At 46.3% G+C, this 26,057-nt stretch overlaps 1 protein-coding gene and 1 non-coding gene across 6 annotated transcripts in view; both read left to right on the top strand.

The window, feature by feature from the left end:
* SLC7A8 (solute carrier family 7 member 8) overlaps positions 1-26,057 on the top strand; it is a 50,142-nt gene that overhangs the window by 14,461 nt on the left and 9,624 nt on the right. For 3 of the 5 annotated variants that reach the window (XM_059181653.1, XM_059181652.1, XM_059181651.1), the window contains 6 exons: positions 2,217-2,421; positions 3,335-3,486; positions 21,310-21,435; positions 23,151-23,304; positions 23,859-23,982; positions 25,451-25,554. In XM_059181653.1, the coding sequence (XP_059037636.1) occupies positions 2,217-2,421; positions 3,335-3,486; positions 21,310-21,435; positions 23,151-23,304; positions 23,859-23,982; positions 25,451-25,554 (865 nt within the window). Of the gene's footprint in view, positions 1-2,216; positions 2,422-3,334; positions 3,487-13,355; positions 13,375-21,309; positions 21,436-23,150; positions 23,305-23,858; positions 23,983-25,450; positions 25,555-26,057 lie in introns of those variants that run through there. The other 2 variants (XM_059181654.1, XM_059181655.1) reach the window with 2 other exon arrangements.
* Positions 22,149-22,310, top strand: LOC131837767 (U1 spliceosomal RNA). The gene has a single exon (XR_009356352.1). It is a non-coding gene; the product is annotated as a U1 spliceosomal RNA (small nuclear RNA).

Raw genomic sequence — 26,057 nt, 5'->3', positions numbered from 1 at the left:
GCAGGTTAAGGGTCACCTGCCAGGGTAACTGTGTCCTGAGTCCTGACACACCATTAGAAGGCCTCCAAGTTTCCACTAGCCCAGTCTTCATGCAAAGCACATGTGGAGACTGGTGGAGGAGAGGGGGTGCTGAAAGGTGTCTCTTGTTCCTGTCATAGGATTTAAAATAAATGTACGAGAAAAGGAAAAGCCTTTAAGAACTGGTGGGGCCCAGAATTTCATTTTTATATCTCTCTTTGCCTCATGTTTAGATCACAAAGTTGAACATGAGGTATTGTTTCTTCTTTTAGCATCATCTCTATATGTGGCCCAGTTCTGTTGGGTAGGACTATCTGCAGAGAAGGAAGGCAAGTTTGAGGGATGCCTGGGTGGCTCAGTCGGTTAAGCCACTGCCTTCAGCTCAGGTCATAATCCCAGAGTCCTGGGATCGAGTTCCGTATCAGGCTCTTTGCTTGGCAGGGAGCCCGCTTCTCTTTCTTCCTCTGCCTGCCACTTTGCCTGCTTGTGTGCGCTTTCTCTCTCTCTGACAAACAAACAAATAAATAAATAATAAATAACATCTTAAAAAAGAAAAAGAAGAAAGGCAAGTTTGAGACAAATGTGCTTCCCTTCCAGCTGCATCCAGCTGCAGATCCTGTATGTCCATCTCACAGTTACTGCTCTTCCACCTGCCTAGACCCTTTTCCTTTCCCATTCATCTCACACTACAGTTTTTTAGTGTGAAAAGCTATCCCAGAGGAATAAAATGTATTGCTTTTAGAAAGTGAATATTCTCTTCTTGTCCCCTTTGACTGAAATAACTGATGCATGGCCTGGGATTAAAAACTGAATTTTGATTTAGAAGTGAAAAGTTTCAGGACTGGATTGAGGTGGAGTTATGTTTGAGATCTGAAAGTCATTTTTGCAAGTTGAGTGTAAAATCCTATACTCTGCATCTTGTTCAGCCCAGATCTGAACCCCTTAAGAGAAGTGGTAGGAATATGAGATGTCCTCAGAACACTGTCAAACCAAGCTGGCCTCATAATACTCCTGTTCTCCATTTCTACCTGGATCCACTTAGTCTCTGCTTCTTCCTTCAGACTTTTAGTAGTACAGCTGGGTGGGGCTCAGAGAGAGTTTTCAAAGCACCTGTGCAGTGCACCCTGATCACCACCTTGAATCACAAGAAGTAGAGGGAAGCTTGGGAAGGAATTGTCAGGAGCTGCTCCCACCCTCTTACTCCTCCCCTACCCAGCACACGCATCCCCAAAGCCAACCATTCAGTCCTTGCTGCCAGCTTCATCTCTCAGGAGAAAGTCACCCCCTTGCACACAGAAGCAGAAATAGATTAGTGGAAAGCGCACTGGATTAAGCATCAGGAGACCAACTTCTAGATCCAATTTTACCCATCAGTAGCCGTGGAATTTGGAAAAGGCAATTAACCTCTCTGTGTCTTAGCCTCTTTGCAAAATAGAGAGAATAATACCTGTTCTTCCTCCTCTTTCTGTACTTCAGAAGGTTGTTGTGAGGGTCACATGAAAGAATGGAGGGGGACAACCTTTCAAGAATGTAGTGCTAAACCCTTGCACATATTGCATTTCTATGAACCACTTTGTAGGACTAGGACTATTTTTAGGATTGTTTTTATAGGGTTATTTCATGTTCCTCACCAAGAGTGCGGCTGTCCTGTCTGGGGTGAAAGCCAGTCTCCAGGAGTGCTGTCGAGGCTCATAAGTCTTGAAAACCCCCAGTCACGGGGTATGACCACAGTCTGTCTGAAATGTATTGCCCTTAGGCTCACTTTTGAAGCTTTCTACCCTGCAGAGTATCTCTGAGAACAGCCTCCTTTTCCAGTCTTGCCATTTTGTTAGTCTTAAGACCTTTGTTACCTCGGGTGGACCATGGTAAGTCCAGTAAGAGGATCTTGAGGTTCAATACCCAACCCACCACTTACTACCATGTGGACTCAGGCAGTGCACTGGATATCACTAAGACTCAGTTTCCTCCTCTGTAAAATGGGAGAAATGATATATGACTCTATACTGAGAACTAAAGGAGACATGTAAATTACTACTAGACACACCTGCCTGAAGGTGAGTTGTAAATTACTACTAGACACACCTGCCTGAAGGTGAGTTATGCATTCCAAAAGCATTTTAGAATCAAACCAGAGATAAGACCACTCCTGCGAATGCTGACTCCACTGTCTCTCCTGGCAACTTTGGTGCCTCATACAGGGAACATCATTGGCTCTGGAATCTTCGTCTCGCCGAAAGGTGTGCTGGAGAACGCCGGCTCTGTGGGTCTCGCTCTCATTGTCTGGATTGTGACTGGTCTCATCACCGCTGTGGGAGCCCTGTGCTATGCTGAGCTTGGGGTCACCATCCCCAAATCTGGAGGTGATTACTCCTACGTCAAGGACATCTTTGGAGGACTGGCTGGGTAAGAGGATCTGTGAAGGCCTGGGTGGTCTAGAAGCCAAGGCCAGTGGTTGCCAATGTGCCAAGGATTCCTCTTTTGGATTCCTATTTTGCCTCCCTGTCATGGTCATTAGTGTAGCTATGTGTCCCCTTGATTCTCCTGAGGGTGGCAGAAGAACCAGGTTCTAGTTTTGACCTCTCTGTTGACCTCAGTGGGCAAGATTCTATGGGTGACAGCAAATAGAACTTTATGACAACTCTGACTATAGACTCTTAGGGAAAGCACATCCCAAAACAAAGCCGTCTTATCTTGACAAATTAGAGTGACCACCTTAGATACGGGGTACCCTCTTCTCACACAACCAAGGATGATGGCTTCCTGCAGGGCCAGGCCCTGAGCTTGAGTTTCCTCAGCATCTGTGGCCCTGCTACTAAGGAGCTGAGCGCTCACCAAGGGGCCAAGGGTGTGGAGCGCACTTCCCTCTCATGACCCCGCTCAGTGCCACCCTTGGCAGTTGCTTAAGCGGCCACACCCTAAGCGTGTCCTGGCTGTCAGAATTCTGGGGTTGCCAATTTTATTTTCCACCACTGGATGCTGGGGCCCAGACCATAGAGAAGAGACAGTAAGAGGACAGGGGAGAGAGAAGCGAAGCCAAGCCATGTGTTTATACTAACAGACTCTTCACCCCTTGTCATCAAACCACTTTATTGTCATTGCGGAGGGCTGGCTGTCTGGTTGAGCAGGGACTGGGCTTCTCAGCATCCCGGAAAACAAAAAGGAGATGTACCCCTTTAGCCCACCCACCTCTCTTAACGCTGCCCAGCGACATGCCCAGGCTTCCCCCCACAACTCGTGAATCCCTGCCATGCATGTTGGTGGGGGTGAGGGTCCCTGCAGCTGTCTTGGGTCAAGTTCTGTCCTGTTCCCTCTTCAGGTTCCTGAGACTATGGATTGCAGTGCTGGTGATCTACCCCACCAACCAGGCTGTTATCGCACTCACCTTCTCCAACTATGTGCTGCAGCCACTCTTCCCCACCTGCTTCCCCCCAGAGTCTGGCCTTCGACTCCTGGCTGCCATCTGCTTATGTAAGTGCCATCTGGGCCTTGCTCTCAGGATGGCCTCTTTTGGCCTTCCTGGCGGCCCGCATGCCTCCGGTTCTCCTGCCTCTCCCTCTTTCTTTCCTTCCCTCCTTTATTATTTCCCCCCATTGCTTTTCCTACATGGGTGCTTTGGATGAATTGATTCTGAATAATGAGCTGGTTTTCAAAAAAAAAGGAATGTTGGTAGCTACTCAGAGGCACAGTAATTTTCATAGCACTTTCATCTATACTATCTGATCTGAGCCTCATGACAAATCCATGAGGTAAGCAGGGCCTGGATTATCACTTTCCTAAAGCAGATAAGGAAAGGAGCCAGGCAAGTGACATACCCAAGGTGGGAGGCCCTGAGTGGAGCCGGGTCTCCTGACTCCTTCTCTTTCCAGCACGTACGTATGCCGTACACGATGCTGGAGCTTCCTGCTGTTTGCAGGAAGATTTTTCTGGCTTCATCCACCTCCTCCTCAACCTGCCAACTCACATCTTAAAACTCTTTGGGAGGAGAGTGTAAACATGTGAGTTGGGAGAACATAAATGCATTTTCTGTGGTTCCCCACACCTTTGATATGTTTCCTGCCTAACTGGGGAGAAAAGCTATATACACAGGTTCTGTGGTGAAGAGTCAATTGCAGTAAAAATTCAGAGAAGGGGGAAAGATTTGTGTGAGCTGGAATAGTTAGAGATTTATTGTAGAGAAGTTCTGCAACTCGTACTTTAAGGAATTCTCAGGGATCTCAATGGGTTGCGGTGTTTTATATCTTTAAACCAAAAACTAATTTTTTTTTTTTTTAGATTTATTTCTTTATTTTTGGGGGGAGGGGCAGAGGGAACGGGAGACAAGCAGGCTCCCTCCTGAGCAGGGAGCCTGATGAGGGGCTGGATCCCAGGGTCCTGAGATCATGACCTGAGCTGAAATCAGGGTGAAATCAAGACCATCACCTGAGCCCTCCAGGTGCCCCCCACAAAACTAATTTCCAAAGTAAATATTTGGACTTTTTTCAAAGGCTCCACTTTTGGTGTTAACATGACCCCTGCCCTACCATACTTTTCAACACACATACCCTTAGCTGAGAGCAGTGACCATCCCGGCCACACCCTTTCCCAGGTCTTGACACTTTCCTTCTGTCGTGCTGGTGGGAAAGGGAGGGAGGCATCACTTGCCCACCCCAAAGCCTCTCACAGTGCAGCCAGCTGGGATCCAAGGAGTGGTCTCCTTGGCAAGTGTGCCCTCTTTGGCAATGATATTCAGCCCTGGGCTAAACCCCTACCATCCAGACAGGTGGTACTTTGGGGCCAAGATACTTGTTTGGACTGTATTCCTTATGCTTGGTCAGGTCTGCTTATGGCCCTGGAGGCAAAGGAATGTGGGCTCCAGAACCAGGTTGCTTGAGGCTGTATCTCTCTGCACCATTTTCTAATTGTGGCAAAGGCTTGGCAAAGTTCCACACTCCATCCCACTGTGAGAGGGGGTTGTAATCCTGCCTGCACAGGAGGTCATGGTTGCAAGGATTGCATGAAACAACACATGTTCTTAGCACAGGGTCATGTAGTCACTGAGGGTGGACCCTGAGGGTAGTCACTCAGTCCTTGCTTGCTAGCAGGATCCAGAGCAGGGAGGGAGAGGTGTGGGGAGGGGCATGGGAATGCAGGAAGAGTTGCTGTTTCTGCCATTAGCCAGGTTAATGGGCGTGGGAAGAGGGACCCCATAAGTGCTGGCCACTGTTATTTCAGTGTCTCGTGCACGCAGACTTGCTTCCTTTTTCCTGCTGATACTGCTGAAGTGTCTCAGACAAGAGGCCGCCCTTACTCTCCCATGAGAAATTGAGAACCCTCAGACTGGTCACCAAGGAGAGAAAGCAGGCCATAGGATAGAGTTCCCTGGACTGCTGACCCTACAACTTCCTTTGCCTACCCCCAACCTGCCAAGTGTAGGTGACCCCTGTGCAAATACCCTCTGCAGTAATACAGCCCCACAGATGTCCCCTCAGGACAGGAAATTAGAACTGTCTGCCTCTCCAGAAAGACAGGTTGCACGCCGTCCCCTCCACAGCCCACCTCTCACCTTGACACTGCTAGCACAGAGGGAAGGAGGAATTAGAATTAAAAATTCCGAAGACCACATGACAAAGTCCCCTCCCAATTTCTGCCATCCGAGGTTCAGTAAAGCTTATCTGGTTTGTCCTCTGCCTCCTAAAGAGAACTGCAAGGAGATTATCTTGAACTTAACATTGGTCAGTCCTGTCCTCCAGAGACAGGAGTTTTTCAGTGTCCTTGAGATAGGTATACAAGTACTTTTTCACCTTTGTAAGGAGGAAAATCTTCTTAAACCTGAACTTATTTCTCCTTATTTCTTTTGGGGGAAATGGAAAACAGGTCCTCACCTTAATCCTGTGCCACCCCCTTCCTCCCAGATGGGAAGGCCATATGGAGCCCAGGACCCCTCTCCCTGCAGGGGTATGTGAGCAGATGTAGCCACACACTCACATTTTCTCACCAAATACTCCCAGCCGCTTCAAGTCTGTGCAAAGAAATGTTCTGTTTTCTGGTTTGTTGGATACTTTTTTTTCTGGAACCCACTTTCACAGGCCCCTCAAATCATCTCTTAAGTATCCAGTGAAGGGGTGCCTGGGCGGCTCAGTTGGTTAAGAGAGATCAGGTCATGATTGCCAGCCCCCTACCCCCGCTCATGCCCTGTCTCTCTCACTCTCAAATAAATAAATAAAAATCTTAAAAAAAATAAAAAATAAAAAGTTATCCGGTGAAATAAGAACCAAACGGTCAGGAAGGCTTTCCTTAAATGCTCTTACCTTTTTTTTCCCCCCAGGCTCCCTGTCCTCTTAGCTGGTGCCAGGCCAGCCGGCTGTGTGAAAATAGGCCTGGTGCTCTTTGGCAGGAGAGCCAAGTGTGGCCCAGTCCAGCTATATTTTTGAGAGAACCAGTGGAGATCTTGGGCTCTTCTGAGTGTATTTTAACCAGAGGCTCTGTTTTCTGCTGGATCATCTTGGCATGCCAAGGGCAAGCTGACCCACTGTAGGATGAGAGTTTTTGAGGGAAAGGCCACCCTCACTGGTGTGTTCTGGAGAGAGCTAGAAGACAGGGTGGGGAGCCCAGCAGGGAGATCCATGTGGCAAAGCCCCTGCCTGGCACTGGCTGTGGGAGGGAGATCAGGTCAAGTGTGGTTCTATGGTGGGGCCAGAATACATTGGATGAAAAATGGTGGTGGGACAGCCAGATGGGGGTTGGAGAGGTGGAGAGAACCTGCGGAACTGGCTTGCCTGCAAGGAGCCTTGGGGGGAGGGAGAAGGAACTGCAGATTTGGATCTGCTTATGCAACTGCAGCTGCCACTTTGAGTTATTCTATTATGTAGGTCAAAGCTGATTATTCACTGCTGAGTCAGCAGAATATCCCTGGCCACCAGGCAGTAAAAAAAGAATGTATTTTACATTTTAATTAAATGGAAAGCCTTCTCCTTTCTCCAGAGCAAGCATATTAGTGGGAGGAAGGAATTAGGAAGGAGGGTAATAGGAGGTGTTGAAACTTGGTTTTGGTGCCTTCTTCTAGGATGTGCTTTGAGTGTTTCTCTTTTCCTTCTTTCCCTTTTTACTACTTTGTAAATAAATGACTATATTCTCTTGGGAAAAGATTCAAGGAATATATAAAGGGAGCCGACTGTGAGAGCTTCCCCTTACTATCACCCTTCTCCCATGCCCAGTAACCGTGCTAACTGTGGATAGGTATCCATCCAGTTCTAAATAAAATGCATGCCTCCATGTCTGGGCATATAGACATGTGTGTGTTTCATCATATACATATGGATAGGTGATTTCTGCAGCTTACTGTTTGTCCTGAGTTTCTAGTTGTAAACAAAGTGGTCCCAGTGGCACTGAAGGAGTATCAGGTGTTCTGCGGTCCCCCATTTGTGCTTCTTGCTCCCTTACTCTGGGTTTTCTCTCAGGATCTGTCTCCCTGTCCTTGAGACTGGTCAACTTTCACTCAGGCAGCTCCTGGCCTCCCTCCTCTCTTTGGGGTCTAGGGTCATGTCCAGGATCTGAAGTAGAATTTTTTTCTTTTCATTCAAGTCTCCTCTTTCCCCTGAATGCCTGTACTAAAGAAGCTCCTTCTCCTTTCTCTCCCTGAGGGGACAAGAGTGCCCTGCGTGTATTTCACAAGTAAAACAAATGCTTCTTATCTTGTTTTCCAGCTTTCTACTTAGATACCTAAGGGGTTGGTTTTTTAGGGTTTCAGATTTCTCCTCCTCCTTTTTCTTCTTTTTGTCCTCCTCCTTCTTTTTCTTTTCCCTTGAGCAGTTTAGAAGGGAAAGGACTTTACTGTTACATATAACGTTTAACCCTGAGTTGCTCTGCATTCCTCTGTGGAAAGTCCCCAGGTCCTTGATGCAGGATGCTATGATCGATAAACCTGTATGTTGTTTTGCAAGTCTCTTGCAAATTAATCCCTTGACATCAGAGGGTTCTAGTTGTTCCTAACTTCTAAGTCCCTTAATCTCGGTTCATTTGCCTTTGAGGTTTCACATTCTCAAGGCCCAAATTTATCGTCATGCACTAAACTCTTTGCCTCAGATGCCTGAGCAGCAGTGCCTTCCTGCCGTCCTTAGCCACCAGAGTTCTTTGGGTGCCTCATAATCCTCGTCAGACAAACATAGACCACCTACACTTGATTCCCATACATCCAAGTCATCTTCCTTCTCTGTACATCTTCTAGCTAGCCAACATTTAAAATCTAAATACAGTTGACCTTTGAACAACACAGCAGTTAGGGACACTGACTCCCTGCATAATTGAAAATCCACATATAACTTTTGACTCCTCCCAAACTTTACTCTTAGCCTACTATTGACTGGAAGCCTTACCAATAACATAGACAGCTAATTAACACATATTTTATATGTTGTATGCATTATATATACCGTATTCTTACAATGAAGTATGCTAAAAATATTAAGAAAATCATAAGGAAAAAAATATATTTATAGTACTGTACTAAAGAAAATTCACATGTAAATAGAGTTGGTCAGTTCAAACTGTTGTTCAGGGGTCAACTGCATATTGAAAAATCTCTTAATTTTTTACTGAGTGGTCAATTTGACTAAAACCCCATTTTTCATTTTTATGATTCATAAAGACTAAAGGTATTTTGTAAGTGGCTTCCCAAAGAAAAAAGAAAGAAACTGCAAATCTATCAGTTAATCCCCAGATTGAGCTCCTGCTTTGAGTGGAGATAAGGCATTATTTATACAGAGTCTGGGAAGAGTTTAAAGGCTAATGAAGAGATTGGTGTGCAAACAAATAATTACAATACAATGTGATGACAAAAGTACAACACAGAGAAAGGTGCTTCAAAGTTGGGAGAGGAATACTAGGGAAGGCTCCCAGATTGAGCTAAATCTTCCAAGGTAAATAGGTAGCTCCCGATAGGCATGAGACAGAACAGCAGGGTAAAGGGATGGGCACAAGCAAGACCTGGCATCAAGAGAAAAATGACCTGTTGGAGAAAAGCAAGTACTTTTGTGTGGAAAGCCCAAGAGAGTGACAGGAGATGAGGTTCAACAGGCAAGCAGGAGCCAGTTCTGGAAGGATCCTGTACATCATGCAGGAGAGAGGAGTCTTTATCCAAGACACGAGAACCACGGAAGGATTTTGAGCAGAGGAGTAACATGATTAGGTTTACATTTGAGTGGAGAAAGATTGTGACATTTGAAGCAGTGAGATGAGTTAGCCAGCCAAGCATTTGTGCAGGCCCAAGAAGTCCTGGCTTGAAATAAAAATGAAGTTACAAGGTGACAAAAACAAGAAAGATTTCAGAGTAGAATCAACTGGACGTGGTGATTAATTGACTACTAAAAGAGAGCAATCTAGTTTATCTAGTACAAATCAAAATGAAATATCTCAACTCTCCAGCATTTATGATGAGCAGTCATAATGTGTTCTGCATTTCTGCCTTCTGCTGCCTCCGCAAAGCCCTGGGGAGCCCTTAGCAAGTATTTGGTTGGAAGTCTTCCTCAGGGTAGCCACCTCAGGTTACTGGTCCAAAGCCTGCTCTAGAGTGATACAACTCAGAAAGGGGTTGAGACTCTTGGGAAGCATTATGCAAATGAGAATCTCCACACCCTGTTCCATTCAACAAACATTTATTAAGTGCCCATGATGCGCTAGATACTGTTTTGGGCACGAGATACAACCATGAACCAAAAAAAGCCCCTCATTTGTCTCATTTGCAGCTGCAGCAATGGGAAATTAAGACTTAATCAACATTTACTGAGTCTACTTGTGTGTCTTCTAGGTACCACACAGGATACAGAATCATTCAATCATTTTCAAATCTGTGAGTGTCTGCTTCAGGAACTTTGTTAGCCATGAGAGATTAAAAGATTCCTGTACTAGGGAACCATCCATTGGATGATTCTGACAAGTTCACAGGAAATTTCAGTTCTACGTAGTAAATCCTCCGAGAGTATAACATCCAGGCCGAGCTAGATATAACAGAAATGGGGAGTGGGGAGTGTGGTTAAGGAAAATCTTGAAGAAAACTACATATAAGTTAAGGAAAGACCAGTTGGAGATAGCCAGGCAGTATCCAGCATGGAGAGGAAAGTGGAATGGGATGGGGCAGGGAGAATGTTATAGCTGGAAGGATTAACATGTGCCAAGGTCTGGGGACAAGAAAGAACCTGGCCCCTTGGGAGAACTCCAGGTAGTTCAGCATAGCCACAGCATAGACTAGGAGATAGGAGATACAGATAGAAGTGAAGATCCAGCCAGGAATCCATTTATGAGCAATGCTGGAGAGATTGGACTTTACCCTAAGAGCAATGGGAAGGATTGACGTGATCATATTTACATTTTAGAAGACTCATGGCTACAAGGATAAAGGATGAATTGGAGAGGGGAATAAGACCAGAAGCAAGGAGACTAGGTACAATGTGTTTACAGAAATCCAGGATAGGGATGACAATGATGTGAATCGGGGATGGAGCTGTGGGAAAATACAGAAATATGTGTATTTGGCCTTTACAAGGTAAAAATGGCAGGACCTGATGATTAGGGTGACTAGGGAGTCAAGGATGGCACATTCTTGTTGGAATGCAGATGAAATAAATCAAAGATAACACTGGATTTTTTTTTTTTAAGATTTTGTTTATTTATTTGACACACAGAGAGATTACAAGTAGGCATAGAGGCAGGCAGAGAGACGGTGGGGAAGCAGACTCCCCTTTGAGCAGAGAGCCTGAGGCAGGGCTCGATCCCAGGACCCTGAGATCATGACCTGAGCTGAAGGCAGAGGCTTAACTCACTGAGCCACGCAGGCGCCGCCAACTCTGGATCATATTTTAGTGCCTTGTCATGGGTGTAGTTCTTACTCAGTTGAGTTGGCCCCCTGACTTTGCAACCATTCCCATTCACTTTTCAATACTCAAATTCTGATGCCTTCCTTGAGGAAGGCAGTCCATGTGCTTTTGGCCTCCATGCCCATAATGGCAGAGTGAACACCTGCTCTTCAGTGTCATTTCAACCCATCTTTGCCCTATATGGCCTTTGGAGTATTCCTCATGCCCAAAGCCCTAGGAGTGAAGGTATCTTTGTTATTCTCATCTTACATTTCCATAAGAATGACCCAGTCTTGAGCTCTAAGAAGAAGAAACTATCAGTAACTACTTTATAGTTTATATATCATAATAAGCAATTATAAGTATCATGGTGAATTCTAGAGTTTTACGGAGGTCTTCTTCCCTAGGGATCCACTGGTGATGGACACTGCTATCAATTAGTCTAAGTCAAGTTCTGTTCTCAGACCAGGCTCTTTGTTCCCACCAGCTACCTGAGAAGTCAAGGTAGCTGACTGAAAAGCATTCTTTTCAGTTTCAGTATGCTTTAATTGCTGGTCCAAATCACCTCCTCTTTCCTGGCTTTTCATACTGTCTCTTCTGGTCTCCAGCTTTTAATCTCAGAGTGGCGTTTGCTGTTCAGAGGGTGCACATAGCCCAAGTTCTGGAAACCGGGGAATGAGGAGCTTGTTACTGGGAATGTGTCCAGACCTAGTTGGGAGAATAATGAATGGGATTGAGGCCTCCTAAAATAGAGTTTTCCAGTAGTTCAGCTTCCACCAGGATGGAAATAACTTGCTAACTTTCTTGAACCAATAGAAGATAAAATTCTCCTCTCGCCTTTTGTTGTTGACTCTCAGGATTACTTTGTTTTTCCCAGAGAAGCCAGAGCCTGTAGTTTATGAAGTTCAGGCATTAATTGTGTCTGGTGAACTTGTAAGGGTTAATGTGACACTCCAAATTTATATCACATATCCAAGAATATACAAGTCAAGACTGATGGGAGTGAGGCTTAGTGTCACAGGGAGCTTTGGAGGAAAGATGAGAGTTTAGCGAGTTTGGACACTACCTACCATTGGAATAGGGTTATAACCAAACCAGTCTTGGGAATTTTGCAGCCTGGGTCCCTGTTCATAAGCTTCAGTGACACTAACAGAGCCCACAAGTCTTCCAGTCCAAGAACCAACCCAGACCTCCCACACCGTCTCTTCAAAGGCTGAGGATGATGGAAAGTCAGACTCGTCCTCCTGAGCTCTGTGTAAACCCTACAGAATACACCGCATTCCCCTTGCTGTGTGTTGGAGAGGCAACCACCCTGAGAACTGGGGCATGAGATAACAGGAATTTTTCAGGCCGGGACTGGAACGGTAATTAATAGGATTCAAAAGGGGCTTCCCCGAGGTGGCATGATGCCTTAGGTCTGTCTCCCCTGCTTTCCAGCTGCCTTCCATTCCCCCCACCATCCCTAGCTCAGAGGCCATGTTTAGTTTCTGCTGAAGAGAGAAGTACTCAGCTCTTGGAAAATGCTGAGCTGGGAGTTTGGGTTTTCTTGGCTAAACTCAGTACCAGAGGGTGATTCAGCAGAAACTCCAGGTCTAGCAACTGGCACCGAGGGGTCAGGGGAAGAAGGAAGGGGAAGAGAGAGCCGGGAAGGGGGTGGGGCAGCGTGGGTGGGAGCTTAGCTGGAAGAATGCTTCCAGATGAAAGGGGCTGGAGAAGTACAAATGTTACTGTGGCATGGTAGCAAGATCTGTTTCACAGCCTCGCTGTGGCCTTACAGCTGGGATCAAAGCTTAGTTTTTAGGGAAGGGCTCATTTCATTTATTCTGGTGTTATTGCTGTTGCTTTGTTTTGATGTTTTTGTCTTTCATCAGTCAAGTTATTTACATGTATCATAATACAACCTTTGTTTCAGTTAGTCAACAACTTGAGACTTTATAATGCAACTCCTCACCCCAAGTGAAAATGTCTCGTCCTGGGCACTGGGAAGGATTTTAAGAAGCTGGCTCTGTCTCCTCACTCATACCCAGTTTCCCTCCAGGTCTCTCTGAGGACTCAGAGAAGGAAAGATAGCTCAGGCTAGCCCTGTGGAGACCTGGAATCTTATCAGAGCCTCAGGTTGTGTGCGTTAGAACTCAAACAGGGTTCCGTGTTTTCTTTGCCTATCAGTGCCTTTTGGCAGCCAGCACTGGTAACCTCCTAGATCTGGAAACAGCTGAGGTTTGGCAGGCCAAGCCAAGGCAGCCTTTCCACAATTAGAAACACGTGCCCAGATCCTTACTAGAGCAGGAGGTGGGGAGAGGCGGCCAGGGAGTCCTATCCAGCCTATCACAGAGCCCAGTTTTCGCCACACCCCCTCCTACAGGCCGGGTGCTCACGGGGTGCTCCAGCATGGGCACCATGAACACTAGAGGGCTGGTCTGAGGGGCGTCACTTTGCCCCTTTAGTTCCAGGTCTGGAGGGAGGGAGTCAGGGGGAGCTGGCAGATCATGGCGGAAGGTGGAAGGAGGAGAAGTGCGTACCCCAGCAAAAGGTGAGACTAAGATCCCAGTGTTTCTGGCAGGCAAGCCCATAACCCAGGTGAAATTTACGGCTGCTTCAGAGGGCTGGGAGCTCCATCCCAGAAAGGTGCTTATTTTGATGTTCTGGAGAGGAACAGGGTGTTCTGATTTCTACAAAGTGGCGTCACAGCTTCCCTTTTCAACAGCTGTCTGCTTAGTGCATTACATCTTTCTTTTTTCCTGTCTTGGCCTTCTCTCTCTGTGCTATGCTCTGAGCTCTTTCTCCTCACTCGTAACGTTGTGTATTGTTTCTCCTCTTCCTTCCTCCCCACTGGCATTTCTCAGGCTCACTCTTTCCCTCCCTTCTTCACTACCTGTCTTTATGGACTTTGGCAAGTCTGGGCATTTTTTTGCCCCTTTCTACTGCCTGTTTTCTCCTATCTGAAAAGACGGAGAGGCCTAGTTCTGAATATGCTAAAGGAAAACAAACCTTTCCAAGCTGCCTCTAGCCCACTCCTGAGAAAGATACAAGCAGCAAGACCAAGAAATCCTAAAGAAGTTCCCATAGTTCAAGAGAACATGTGATGGTGACATTGACAAGGGGCCAGAGAAGGGAATACAAAGCAGGGAGTCAAGTCTTCCAGTGAGAAATTATTTTCTAAAGCTCTGGGAACAATGGACACAACTCTCTTGGTCTCTCAGGAGTGGCCATTGTAGTCTTCCCCTTTTTGCTACATTGGCATCTTACTTCCCACTGTTCTGAAAGCAAACTGACTAGTTATCTTCAGGTAACTGACTCAGGGTGGCCCTTGAGCAATGAACATGGGTACCACTGACAGGAGCAGGGTGAGAGAGAATGTGGGAATGGACAGAGGGACAGTGGGATAATATGTATATGATGAAAGAAAGGCTGACATAGTGGAAGAATAAGCAACTGGGAACGGGTGGGGGCAGGAGGACATTAACTGGGGTCTTACTCCATGTACATATGAGGTTCTCAGGCTCTCAGGTCATTCCTGGCTCTGCTCATGAGGCTAGAAATGTGCCTCTGGGTAGTAGGGCACAGGCCTCAAACATCTCTCTCCAGTGCTGAGAGCTGTCTACAAGAAAAGCCCCAACCTGGTCATTCTTCTGAGCACTGTTCTTATAACAACCAGTCCAGCCTCCTATCTAAATGGCCACATCTGGGCTTTCACCCCATCACACCAGAACAGTGTGCTCCATGAAGCAGAAGCTGGCTTGACAAAAGGAATGAGATTAGTTTAGGGATGTATGCAGGAAGGTGTCCACTGGCCCTCTGATAAAGGCACAGAATGACCATTTGCCAACCCAGCTCAGCAAGAGGCCAGAATCCTATGTCCAGAAGCAAGGGAGCACCTGAAAACAGAGCCCTGGCTGTGCTGATTGCGGACACTTAAAACCAGCCCCACAATTCCTTCCCAAATCCATGCTTAAAATGTTCTAAATGAAAACTTGTTTACTTTGTGCTTGCAAGTCACTGATGTTCTGTTTAAAAATGGACTGGAGAGATTAATTTTAAATTGTTTCTGTTACCTATACTCTATAACATATTCATCTAAGGTAAAGATTCCCAAAACATGTAGTTCTTATTCTTCCTTTCTAAAATTTGTAGTGCTTTAACCTTGCCTTACCTCCTGGGGGTTTGGGTTGGGTTGACTCCACCTGGAAAAGTCCCAGAACTAGCTCTGTCAGGGTGCTTTTGGTGTTGTCCCCTGCAAGATAGCACACAGTGTGGCCACCCTACCTTTTGTCTTAAGAAAGAAACTCAGTCTCAGGACTCTTGAGTTCATCTCTTGGCTTTCCATCTTTACTTCCTTTATGATCTGTAATTATAGCATCTAATCAGTAAAATTGGGAGACCAACAAAACCATAGGGGCAGAGAAGAAAAGAGTCACTTCTGTGAGCCTCCCAGCACTAGACTCGCCTTGTAAGAAGTTTGAAACTTGGGCCTCCATTTGTATGTGTATCTGGGTTGCCTGTGTGGGCTTGAAGTTGTATGGAATATGGAGGTTACTGGAAAAAGAGCCTGGAATTGGATAGAAGAGGAATATTAGCAGTGTCTTTTGCCCCTGGATTTTTCTGGGAGGAAAAGCACAGCTAGAGTTATTGGAGGGTGAGCCTGTTTAATACTATATAGAATTAGGAAGGGAAGAAACAGGAGGCAGTGACACCTTAGCTATAGGATTGAGGTTATTGAAGAGTTGGGATGCTGTCATGTGGTGTAGAAATTTGCTAACTAGGTTAGCACGTGGGTGACCTCACTTTCATTGTTTCTTCTGGAGAGCCCCACCAGAAGAAGCACTGGTGTTCTACACGTTTTACCTCCACTGGCATTCTACAAGACCTGAGGGGCTTCTCCTTTGGACAGGTACTCCTTTGGGGTCCGGCGGTGTGCCGCCTGGTTGCTCTTTAAAAGTTTTGCTATTTCAGTGTGTGCCACCTGCTTTCTGGTCTTTCTGTATGGTGCCTGGCCCTGAATTAATTCCCTATTGCTACTATAACAAATTACCATGAATTTAGTGACTACAAACTACACAGATTTACTGTCTTATAGTTCTGGAGGTCAGAAGTCCTAAACTCAAGGTGCCAGCAAAGCTGTGTTCTTTCTGGAGGCTCTGGGGACAGTTGTTGCCTTGCCTTTTCCAGCTTCTAGAGACCTCCTACATTCCTTGGCTCGTGGACCCTTCTTCCATCTTCAAAGCCCATAGCATGGGTTCTTCAAATCTTTCTTTCTCCCTCTCTGACCTCTGCTTCCAACATCATGTCTCTTTTTTCTAACTCTGGCCCTCTGTCCAGGTCAGTGACAGGATTGCATTGTCACAAAAAATCTGACAAGGACTCCGCACCTTTCTGTCAGGCTTTCAGCTTTCCCACAGACAGGGAGTCCCGAGCCCACCTCTCCTATTCAGCAGCTGAGAGGCCCTGGGCCCTGAGCTCTGAGGAGCTCACAAGATTTCTGGGTTCTGAGTGCCCTACTCCTGCCTGCCTGTTTTTTGTATCTCTCCTGTCACCTTGACATTAAGGTGTCACCTTGTCACCTTTTCCAGCTTGGCAGATTAAGTAACCAACCCCTGACTTCAGCATTTTTTTGAAGTATCGTCTTGATAGTCTTTCCACCTTTTTTTTTTTTTAAACCTAGCAAACAGAAAGGATACCAAAGAGAAAGGAGAAAATGCCCAAGAAATACAGATAAGCCCGAGATTCCATGGGGGCTTCTAGAGAAGCAGGAACCTCCACACAGCCGTATTACGATGGACAAGAACCAGAGTCTTATGCCTTATTTCTGTTATCCAGCTCGGTCAAAATTATAAAATTCACCTTTTGGTTAGGGTCTCCCCCTCCTATAGGACACAAGTCTGAGTCCCCTGGGCTGCGTTTGGGACTCCTCATGGATGCCCACTTGCTTCCGTGAAGAGCCTTGCTGTCGGCACACTGTTGTATTATCATCTTTTAGTTCACCCATCTTCCCCACCTTATGCTCTCAACTTCCTGAGGACAAGGACTTGTGTCTTATAACTCCCCCACCTACCAGGGCGCCCAGCACAGTAGGCCATTTGTAGATGGGTGGTTAGATGGATGGACAGATGGATGGATTGATGAAGGAAAACCCTTACATTTCAAGCTGCAGAGGCCACTGGTCCCCACCTGCATGTGGCTTCCCTGAGGTCACTGTTTCTCAAGCATTCAAAATGCACCTTCTGGCTGAGAAGAGAGAGGAGCCATAGCCATTAACAATACAAAGGGGCTCTGGGTAGCAGACAGGCAGAGAGGTAGGATGCCTGAACAGGGCAGGGGCTTGGCAAGCACCTAACAGTATTGCCTTCACTCACTGACCTTTCCTCTCTGTTTGGAGGCTCAGGTTTCAGCCTGCTGTGAGGGAAGCTGTCCTGTGGTAGCAGGAGACTGAAAGTGCCCTCTTTCCCCTCAGTCACATGCTGTGATCACCCAACAGCAGGGATAAGGGTCAGATGTGAGGGCCTGCAGTCATTGTTCTAAGGAGATTAGTGTCACAGGCAAAATGTCTCCCCACCCAATTCTCGGGATTTCTCTTTTTATGTTTGAAAGATCTCTGTAAAGGTAAAAGGTTAAATATTAGTCAAAGACTGGGTTCTTGTGAAATTGTGAAGATAAGGTCAGGTGGGACAGAAGATACCCACAGTGAGTTTATTTAACAAATTATCCCTTCCTTCAAACATCTCCCATCCCCCAGGAATATTCTGGAGTTGACTGAAGGAATCTTTCTGACTGCCTTGACAAAGTCCCTCTCCTAAGGAGATACATGATTTTGTGTTTTCTATCCCAGCCCACCAGGAGGTGGCCACATTCCCCCCACCCACTGGGGAAAGAATGTCTGTGACTTGTCCTGCTCATCCCTTGTTTTCCTCCAAGTACTTTGCCCTCTCTTCCCCACCGTGCCCTGTCCTCCCCTTGATAGAGGATAATTTTCTTCTCTGGAATCATAGTCTGGTTCCTTATTCTGTTATCCTTACCTATCCCTGAGCCTCATGGGTTTTATGTCCGAATCTTCTTTTCATAAATCAATCTCCTTTATCCTTAAGTCATTGCTTGTGTCTTCCTGAACTCCTGGGAGCTGAGGGCCCAGCCTTGTACCTAGCAGTCCTCAAGGCCCTGAGGAGAAACAGATCTCAGGCTCTGTTGCTTAGAATGATTTGGGTTGGATTGTCACCAGGCATGTGATCCTGAAATCCTTTTTGAATTGAGTAAGATAAACCAAATGTGTGTTTATCAGGATGTCTCGGTCCATCTGGAACATTCGAGTATTTACAAGATGTTCTCTCTGTTCAGGCGTTTAAAATCCTTCCTCTGACAACATGTTTTTGTTCTCCTTATATGACACCATCTTGGATAACAACTTCTCTGTGAGGAGTCAAGAGTTTCTACTCTTGAATTCAAGTTTCCTGTCGCTCTTTTGACTCTGTGCAACCAACTGGGACTCGTGTCTCCTTTTGATGAGATTCCTGGGGAGCAGGGGAGATTGTGTGCATTGTAAAATCTGTAGACTGAGATGAGATTGCAGGGCTAATGAACTGAGGCATTTTCTGTATCCAAGTATTAAATATTTGTTGAGCACATGCTATTTGCAGACATTAATGATGCCCAGGGATTGAAAACATGAAAAGTCATAGTTCCTGCTCTCCTGGTCTACATGGAGACAGAGAAAAAGAAACGGATCTTTATAATACAAAGAAGTAGATGCCAAAATTAAATATAAACAACGTGGTCTGAGAAAAAAGAGGAGGGACAAACTTTGTTTGTTTGTTTTGTTTGTAAAATGCAGCTGGTGTATCTTCCCTTGCAGCCACATTGTCAGGAATACATAAAATAATAAAGACACAGAACAGGTGACATTTGAGCTGGATCTTGAAAGATGAGAAGGAGTTTGCCAGGTAGAGCCGGTGTGGGGAGAAAGGTTACAGATAGATAATAATGTCAGGTCTTCACCCTGTTGACTTGGTCTCAGAATCAAGTAAGGTCAGAATATACTTGAAAAGTAAAAACACAGTTTAAAGATCAGGTATTGATATAATCTGAGCAACTGTTCAGGTGAAGTCAGAAGCCGGGGCAGCGCTTGAGAAGAAAGGCTGGTGCTTCTACATGTGTGACTTGTACCTTTGGAGGACTGGGTGGGTGGGGGGGAGTCCTCGTCATTGTCTCAGGGGAAGGGGAAACAAGAGGATTTTATTTCTTCTCTTTGTTCTCAAGGACTTCCTAAGCACCAGGAAGATGAGAGTCCCATTCCTGTGGCACAGGCTCCCTGGGTTGCTGGGAGAGTGTGGCTGTAAAATAGAGTCCCTTCCTCCTAGGATTCAGCCTCTGAACTCTCCTCCATCCCTTGGAGTTTCCATGTTGTTGGGATCTCTGTGGGAGCCCTGTGACTCCTAGGATAGGAGGCAGAGTTAAAAGTCCCTATGCTACCAAAGAAGACAAAGTACTAGTAGCATATAAGCATATGAAAACATGCTCAACCTCACCAGTCATGAGGGAAATGCAAATTGAAATAACAGTGAGATGCCCCTACCCACCTCTCAGAAGAGCCAAGCTTTTGGAGCTGAGGATACCAAATGCTGAAAGGATTCAGAGCAACAGGACCTCGCCTACATTGCTGGTGGAGATGCTAAGGATACAACCACTTTGTGGGGTTTTGTTGTTGTTGTTTTTAAGATTATTTATTTATTTATTTATTTATTTGAGAGAGTGAGAGAGCACAAGCTGGGGAGAGCAGCAGAGGGAGAGGAAGAAGCAGGCTCCCCACTGAGCAATGTGGAGCTTGATCCCAGGCCCCCAGGATCATGACCTGAGCCGAAAGTAGACACTTAACTGACTGAGCCACCCAGGCGCCCTGATATAACCCCTTTGGAAAGTAGTTTGGCTGTTTCTTATAAAGTTAAACATACATTTAGGGACGCCTGGCTGGCTCAGTCAGTAGAGCATGTGACTTTTCATTTTGGGCCTATGAGTTCAAGCCTGTAGAGATTACTTTTTTTTTTTTTTTTAAGATTTTACTTATTTATTTGTCAGAGAGAAAGAGAACAAGCAGGGGGAGCAGCAGGCAGAGGGAGAAGCAGGCTCCCCGCCAAGCAAGGAGCTCAGTGTGGGACTTGATTGCAGGAGCCTGGGATCATGACTTGAACAAAAGGCAAATGCTCAACTCACTGAGCCACCCAGGCGTCCCTAGAGATTACTTTTAAAAATAACAATTAAAAAAAAAAAGTTTTTCATTTACCTTATGACTCAGAATCTCACTCCTGGATATTTACTCAAGAGAAAGGAAAACTCTTCTCAAAGATATCTACAATCCATTTAAATACTTCTATGCAGCTGTTTATAGCAGCTTTATTCATAATAGCCCCAAACTGGGAGCAGCCCTGATGTCCATTAGCCAGTAAGTAGAAACCAATACATAAAATGGAGTACTACGTTGGGGCACTTGGGTGGCTTAGTCGTTAAGCGGCTGCCTTCAGCTCAGGTCATGATCCCAGGGTCCTGGATTCGATCCCCGCATCGGGCTCCCTGCTCGGCAGGAAGCCAGCTTCTCCTTCTCCCATTCCCTCTGCTAGTGTTTCCTCTCTTGCTATGTTTCTGTCAAATAAATAAAATCTTAAAAAAAAATAAAATGGAGTACTACATGACAATAAAAGGACCAGACTATTGATATACACAGCAACATGAGTGGATCTCAAGAGTATCATGTAAAGTGAAAGAAGCCAAACAAAAGACTACATATTGTACAATTCTGTTCATGTGACATTTTGGAAAAGGCAAAACTATAGGGACAGAAACCAAATTAGTGATTGCCAGAGGTAGGGGAAGGGAACTGACTTCAAAGGAGCTTAACATGCCAGAAAGAGAACTTTTGGGAGTGTTGGAAATGTTCCATATAAAGAGTGTGGAAGTGATTAACTAACTGAATACATTTGTCAGATCTCATCAAACTGTACACTTAGAAAAATGAATTTTATTCTATGTAAGTTATACCACAGGTTAAAAAAAAAAGAAAAAGAAAGATTCCCCCTAACCCTCTGTTGCCCCAAAATCAGGCTGAGGAAGATGACATTCAGGACCCACCAGCTGCTCAGGGCTCCCCTTGAACACACAATGGCCTGGAAACAAAGCCCATACTTGCACTCTGGTGAGATGCTGATTTCCCTCAAAGCCTGTGCCTTCACTTCCATGCCTACTTCTGGCTTCGAGCCCTAGGCAGGGCACGCTCTGACCAAGCTCTAATTTGTGGCATGTAATCTCCATTTGTAACCCATTAACCTAGCCAAAGTTTCTGGAGACTGGGGGCTGGGTCTGAGGGAAATTTAGCTCGCCTGTTATAGTCCCATCGTCAGAAGCAGGGAACCATTTCTACTTCTGTCCAGAGGGCCTCCTACAGCCTCATTATAGCCCTGAGGGTATGTTTGGGGGTCTGTCATTTCAGTGCTCCTCACATGGGTCAACTGTGCCAGCGTGCGGTGGGCCACCCGGGTTCAAGACATTTTCACAGCTGGGAAACTCCTGGCCCTGGCCCTGATCATCATCATGGGAGTTGTCCAGATCTGCAAAGGTGAGTAGCACCCAAAAAACAGGACCCCAACCAACTTGCTGCCTTTTTCATGTGCACACCCCCTCACATTGTCTTTAGACACGTGCACCCTGAGATTTTCCAATTCTGACCTTGAATGACTTCTCTTCTTCACTTGCTTCACACAGGGGAAGAGAAACCATTTTCCTGGGATGGTTGGAAGTTGAGCCTTCCCCACCTGGTTTGCAGAGTTCAGGTCTCCAATGCTAACCTCCTGGCTCTGGCCCAGCTAGGTGAAGCCCCCAGACCTCTGGACTCCTGTTCCCCTCTTGTCCCATCTCCAGAGAAGCTCCCTGCATCTTACATTGTATGTTGCCCGTATCTTAAAATGGAGAACAGAGGAGATTTTTACACATTTCAAAATTACTCATAATCTCTACAAGAGAGAGCTCGACATTCCTGGGGCCCCTGCCAACATTCCCCACTGGATTTGGTCCCTTCCAAGTCCAAGTCTGTATTTGGTTTCCACAGGAACCATGGCACCACTAGGCTCTGCCCAGTGTCACTGCCTCCTGGAGAAAGTCAGATGACAAACAGAGAGACCACCCACCCACCTACAAGCTTTGAAGGCCATGTGGGGTGCCTGGATATTTACTCTAGGGAACATAATTAAGGTTCTGCTGTTATTTTAACCAGTTGTGTTAAGTTCTTTAGCAGGTAATATTGTGTAGGCTTAAAGAAATCACTTTAAGAAATCCCCTGCCTGGTAGGGGAGATACCATGATCATGAAGGGGGTATTACAAGGGCAAGGTTTATCCATGGCACTATGGATATGCTGACCCCTGCAGTTTCCCCAAACATGAGAAATGGGACTATATAATATGTGGTCGTGAGGACTGGGTTCATGCTTTCCCCCTAAAAAACAAAAGAAAGAAAGAACCCACTATGCTATCTTTTCAGAGATAAAAGTCTCTTCTATTCTGGCTCTGATGCTTTCTCCTGATCATTCTAATTTCCTTATTTTCTGTCCAAACGATGGATTGCAGATGAATAAGTAAAATATGGGCATTTACTCTGTGTTTCGTTACAACATCATCAGCAAACTTTCTTGAGGGCCCATGTGCATGTAGGACACTGTGCTGAAGGTTGGGAAGGCAGTGGAAAAGCTCTTTGCTGAAGGACCCTGTCCTCAGGGAATCTATACCATGAAGAGAGAGAGAGATGCCTTAGAAAGACAAGAGGTTATTGATAAAGAAAGCAGAATGCGCATGAACTTCTATGGTGTTAGAGGAGCTTCTGTTTGAGGGTTTGTTGTTCTCTATGCTTTCTTTGTGAAAATGTATAAATTTAGATCTATAGGAAGGTGGTCAAGAGACTGCCAATGGCCCTAATCCTGCATCTCCAAATCCCAGGTCCCTCCCACCCCCACCCCCTGCCCACCACCCCTGATTTACTCTACTCTGCCCTAACCCGCCTTTCCTTCCAAGCAAATTTGCCTTTGAAAAGAACATTAAGATCTGTGCTTTGAACCTGAGCCTGCATTTGGACTCCTGGTTCCTAGGTTCTGTGAAAGTCCTAATCTTATTTCCATTCTCCTTTTGGTCCTGCTTCTCCAATGTGTGGAGTTCACTGGAAACAAGACAAGAGCTGGATTTTCACTGCAGGAGGAGCTGAGACAGGACTAGGCAGGCTAGAGGCCTCCAGGCCTCTAGCTCCTTTCTCTGAGCAGCCCCCTCCCTGCCCCTTGCATCCACAGGAGAGTATTTCTGGCTGGAACCAAAGAACGCATTTGAGAATTTCCAAGAACCCGACATCGGCCTCATCGCACTGGCTTTCCTTCAGGGCTCCTTTGCTTACGGAGGCTGGAACTTTCTTAATTACGTGACTGAGGAACTTGTTGATCCCTACAAGTGAGTTAAAATAGCCCAGCTCTTCCCAAATCCCTTGAAAGGCCACAGCACCTGCTACTAGGAAGAGAGAGTCAGGTGTCCATTGGCCACTTCTCCACCTCTGCCCCTGTTCTGACTGTGACCTGCTCTATCCTGAAGAAACAATTATTTCTCAGGAACTTAAACCATTTGTCATCTGCCCTGCCAGGAGGAGGAAAATGATCCCGTGACTGTCTCAGAGCAGATTAAAAGCTGAAACAGTGCTGAGATAGCACCATTGCCTTAGAGGATGAAATGTCAGGAGGGTCTTTGTGTCTTGAGGCAGGGGAGAAGGGTGTATCATGGAGATCCCAGTCAGAAAGAGATCAACCGGTATGAAGCATATTCCCAGCCTACCCTGTTTCATTTTCTCTAAATTGCCCTGCCCATTTTGAGAAAGAATACATCCCCCCAGGGAGAGGGAGTGTGACATAAGGTTGCCAGGTCAGTTTGGAGCAGAAAGACAAGGCACCTCCCAAACCCCGTGATGAGGCAGGTGCTAGGCCTTTACCCTCTCACCTCCTCTCCTTCTACAGGAACCTTCCCAGAGCCATCTTCATCTCCATCCCACTGGTCACATTTGTGTATGTCTTTGCCAATGTCGCTTATGTCACTGCAATGTCCCCCCAGGAGCTGCTGGCATCAAACGCAGTCGCTGTGGTAAGAAATCAAACTCACAGTTCCTCAAACCAGGAATGTTGACATAGACTTGCCTGATTGGCCCTACTCACTTTTCCCTGATCCATGAATTTGTGGAATTGGAAGTCATCCCAAGTTCTCAGGGCAGAAACCATATCTTCAAGTGCCCAGGTGGAAACTGACGGCCATGTTGTACCTAGAACAGTGACAACAGCAGAACCAGCTTGTTGCCACACACTCTATGGCCCACAAAGCTACCTTACTTACTATATGACCCTTTACAAAAAAATTTGCCAGTTCCTGCTCTGGGGCACTTTAAACTCTAAATGTGATGATTGTGTAATGGAGGCAGTCTCCTCCTAGAAAGATATAATCTTGCACAAGACAATGCCATTCCTCTCTGCCTTTGTTTCTTCCTCTGGAATTCATGCAGCCTGACTCCTTTCCTCATCAGGGAAAAGTGTGTGCCAATTAACAGGTAGTAGGAATGGTCTGTGCTCTTTGGGGAAAGAGATCATGCGGATCCAAAGCACTGGGGCTTTGATACTCAGGAGAAACCTGGGAGCCATGCAGCCCCCTGACCTGGCTTCACCTGAGCCCTGACGCCACCCTACCAAACTGTCATCACATTTTTCCTCTCAGAAGACTAAAGAAAGAGGCTCTTCAGTGTCCTGGGGCATGACCACGGGCCTAACCCAGCAGCACATCTATTCTAAACAACACCTCCCCCATAATGTGTGAGAAATTGAGTGTGTACTTGGCTCAGAAAATATAGAAAAAGCCTAGTCCCTTGACATTTTACATTCCTTCAGTATAGGGAGACTAGTCTGTAGCTTTACCACCTTTTCTTTCTCAGCCTACATAGTGGCTTGTTCTTACCATTTTCCCCCTCCTACACTAATTCTGTAAATTTAGAAATTCTCACCCTATGAATTAAGAACCATTTCTATTTTACAGATGGGAAAACTGAGGCTCAAAAATTAAGGATCTTGCTCAAGGTCTCACAGCTCCAAACTGTTGGGCTAAGATTTGAACCCCAACCTGCCTGACTCATGAGTGTGTAATGTAACTGAGGCTTGGACTCCCACAGCTGGTTTCTGGTCCTGGCCCTCCACTTTCTGGGTTTGTGATCTTAGGCAGACTACCTAATTGTTTTGTGTCTTAGTTTTCTCATCCATAAAACAAGGAGAACAGATGTTAGCGCATCATCATCATCGTTGTTGTTATTATTATTATTATTACCACCATGCACTGTCTCCTTCAGTTAATAGCCCAAAACACTTGTTAAATCTCCACTGTGTGTGATTACCATGGGAAGGGAAGTGGCGGTGCGGTGCAGGAAGGGCTGGGGAAACAACTCTCCCTGCAAGGACCCTGGTAGGAGAGACTCAGCAAGCATAAAGATGGGAGGGAGCATTCCCAGCAGTGATGTACAAGTGGTGAGTTGTAACCTTGCCTCTTCTGCTCATTCCCTTGTTTTCTCTCCCAGACATTCGGAGAGAAGCTCCTAGGGGTCATGGCCTGGATCATGCCCATTTCTGTTGCCCTGTCCACATTTGGAGGAGTCAATGGGTCTCTCTTCACCTCTTCCCGGTAGGTGTCGTCCCAGTCCTTCCTGGGCCAGGGCCCATTCTGCTGCGCATACTGCTCTGTGTATATGTGGGGGGCTTGTCTCTGTCAGCAGGGGTCTGTGTGGGCACCTGGGTGGTGACCTCGTAGGGGGTGATTGCTCACGAAGGGGCATTTGTATGTCAGCTTGGACGCAAAGGGGTGTGTGCTGCTCATGTGGTTACCTGCGATGTGTGTGGCTTCACATGTAGTGGCGAGAAGCCCTGTCCCACCTCATTTCAGCAGGAGCAGAGGGCTGAGGAGGTCCCAGGTCCCTGACGCAGTCCTAGGTCTGGGCACCGTGACTAGCAGCAGGACAGTATCTCAGCAGCAACCGCAGAGCCCCTTTGCTACTTGCCTGGAAACAGGCTATGCTGCCTTGAAAGGAACCCCACTCTATCAGGGACCAGGAGGGACACAGGCTTGTGGGCTGGGGGCTCTGGGCTGGCCTCTTATGGAAGTTCTGGGACCAGCCTGCAGGTGGGATG

Source organism: Mustela lutreola, chromosome 7, assembly GCF_030435805.1.
Source record: "Mustela lutreola isolate mMusLut2 chromosome 7, mMusLut2.pri, whole genome shotgun sequence".
Taxonomy (NCBI): domain Eukaryota; kingdom Metazoa; phylum Chordata; class Mammalia; order Carnivora; family Mustelidae; genus Mustela; species Mustela lutreola.
The sequence above is the reverse complement of the archived record's forward strand: the minus strand, read 5'-3'. Positions and strand labels throughout refer to the sequence as shown.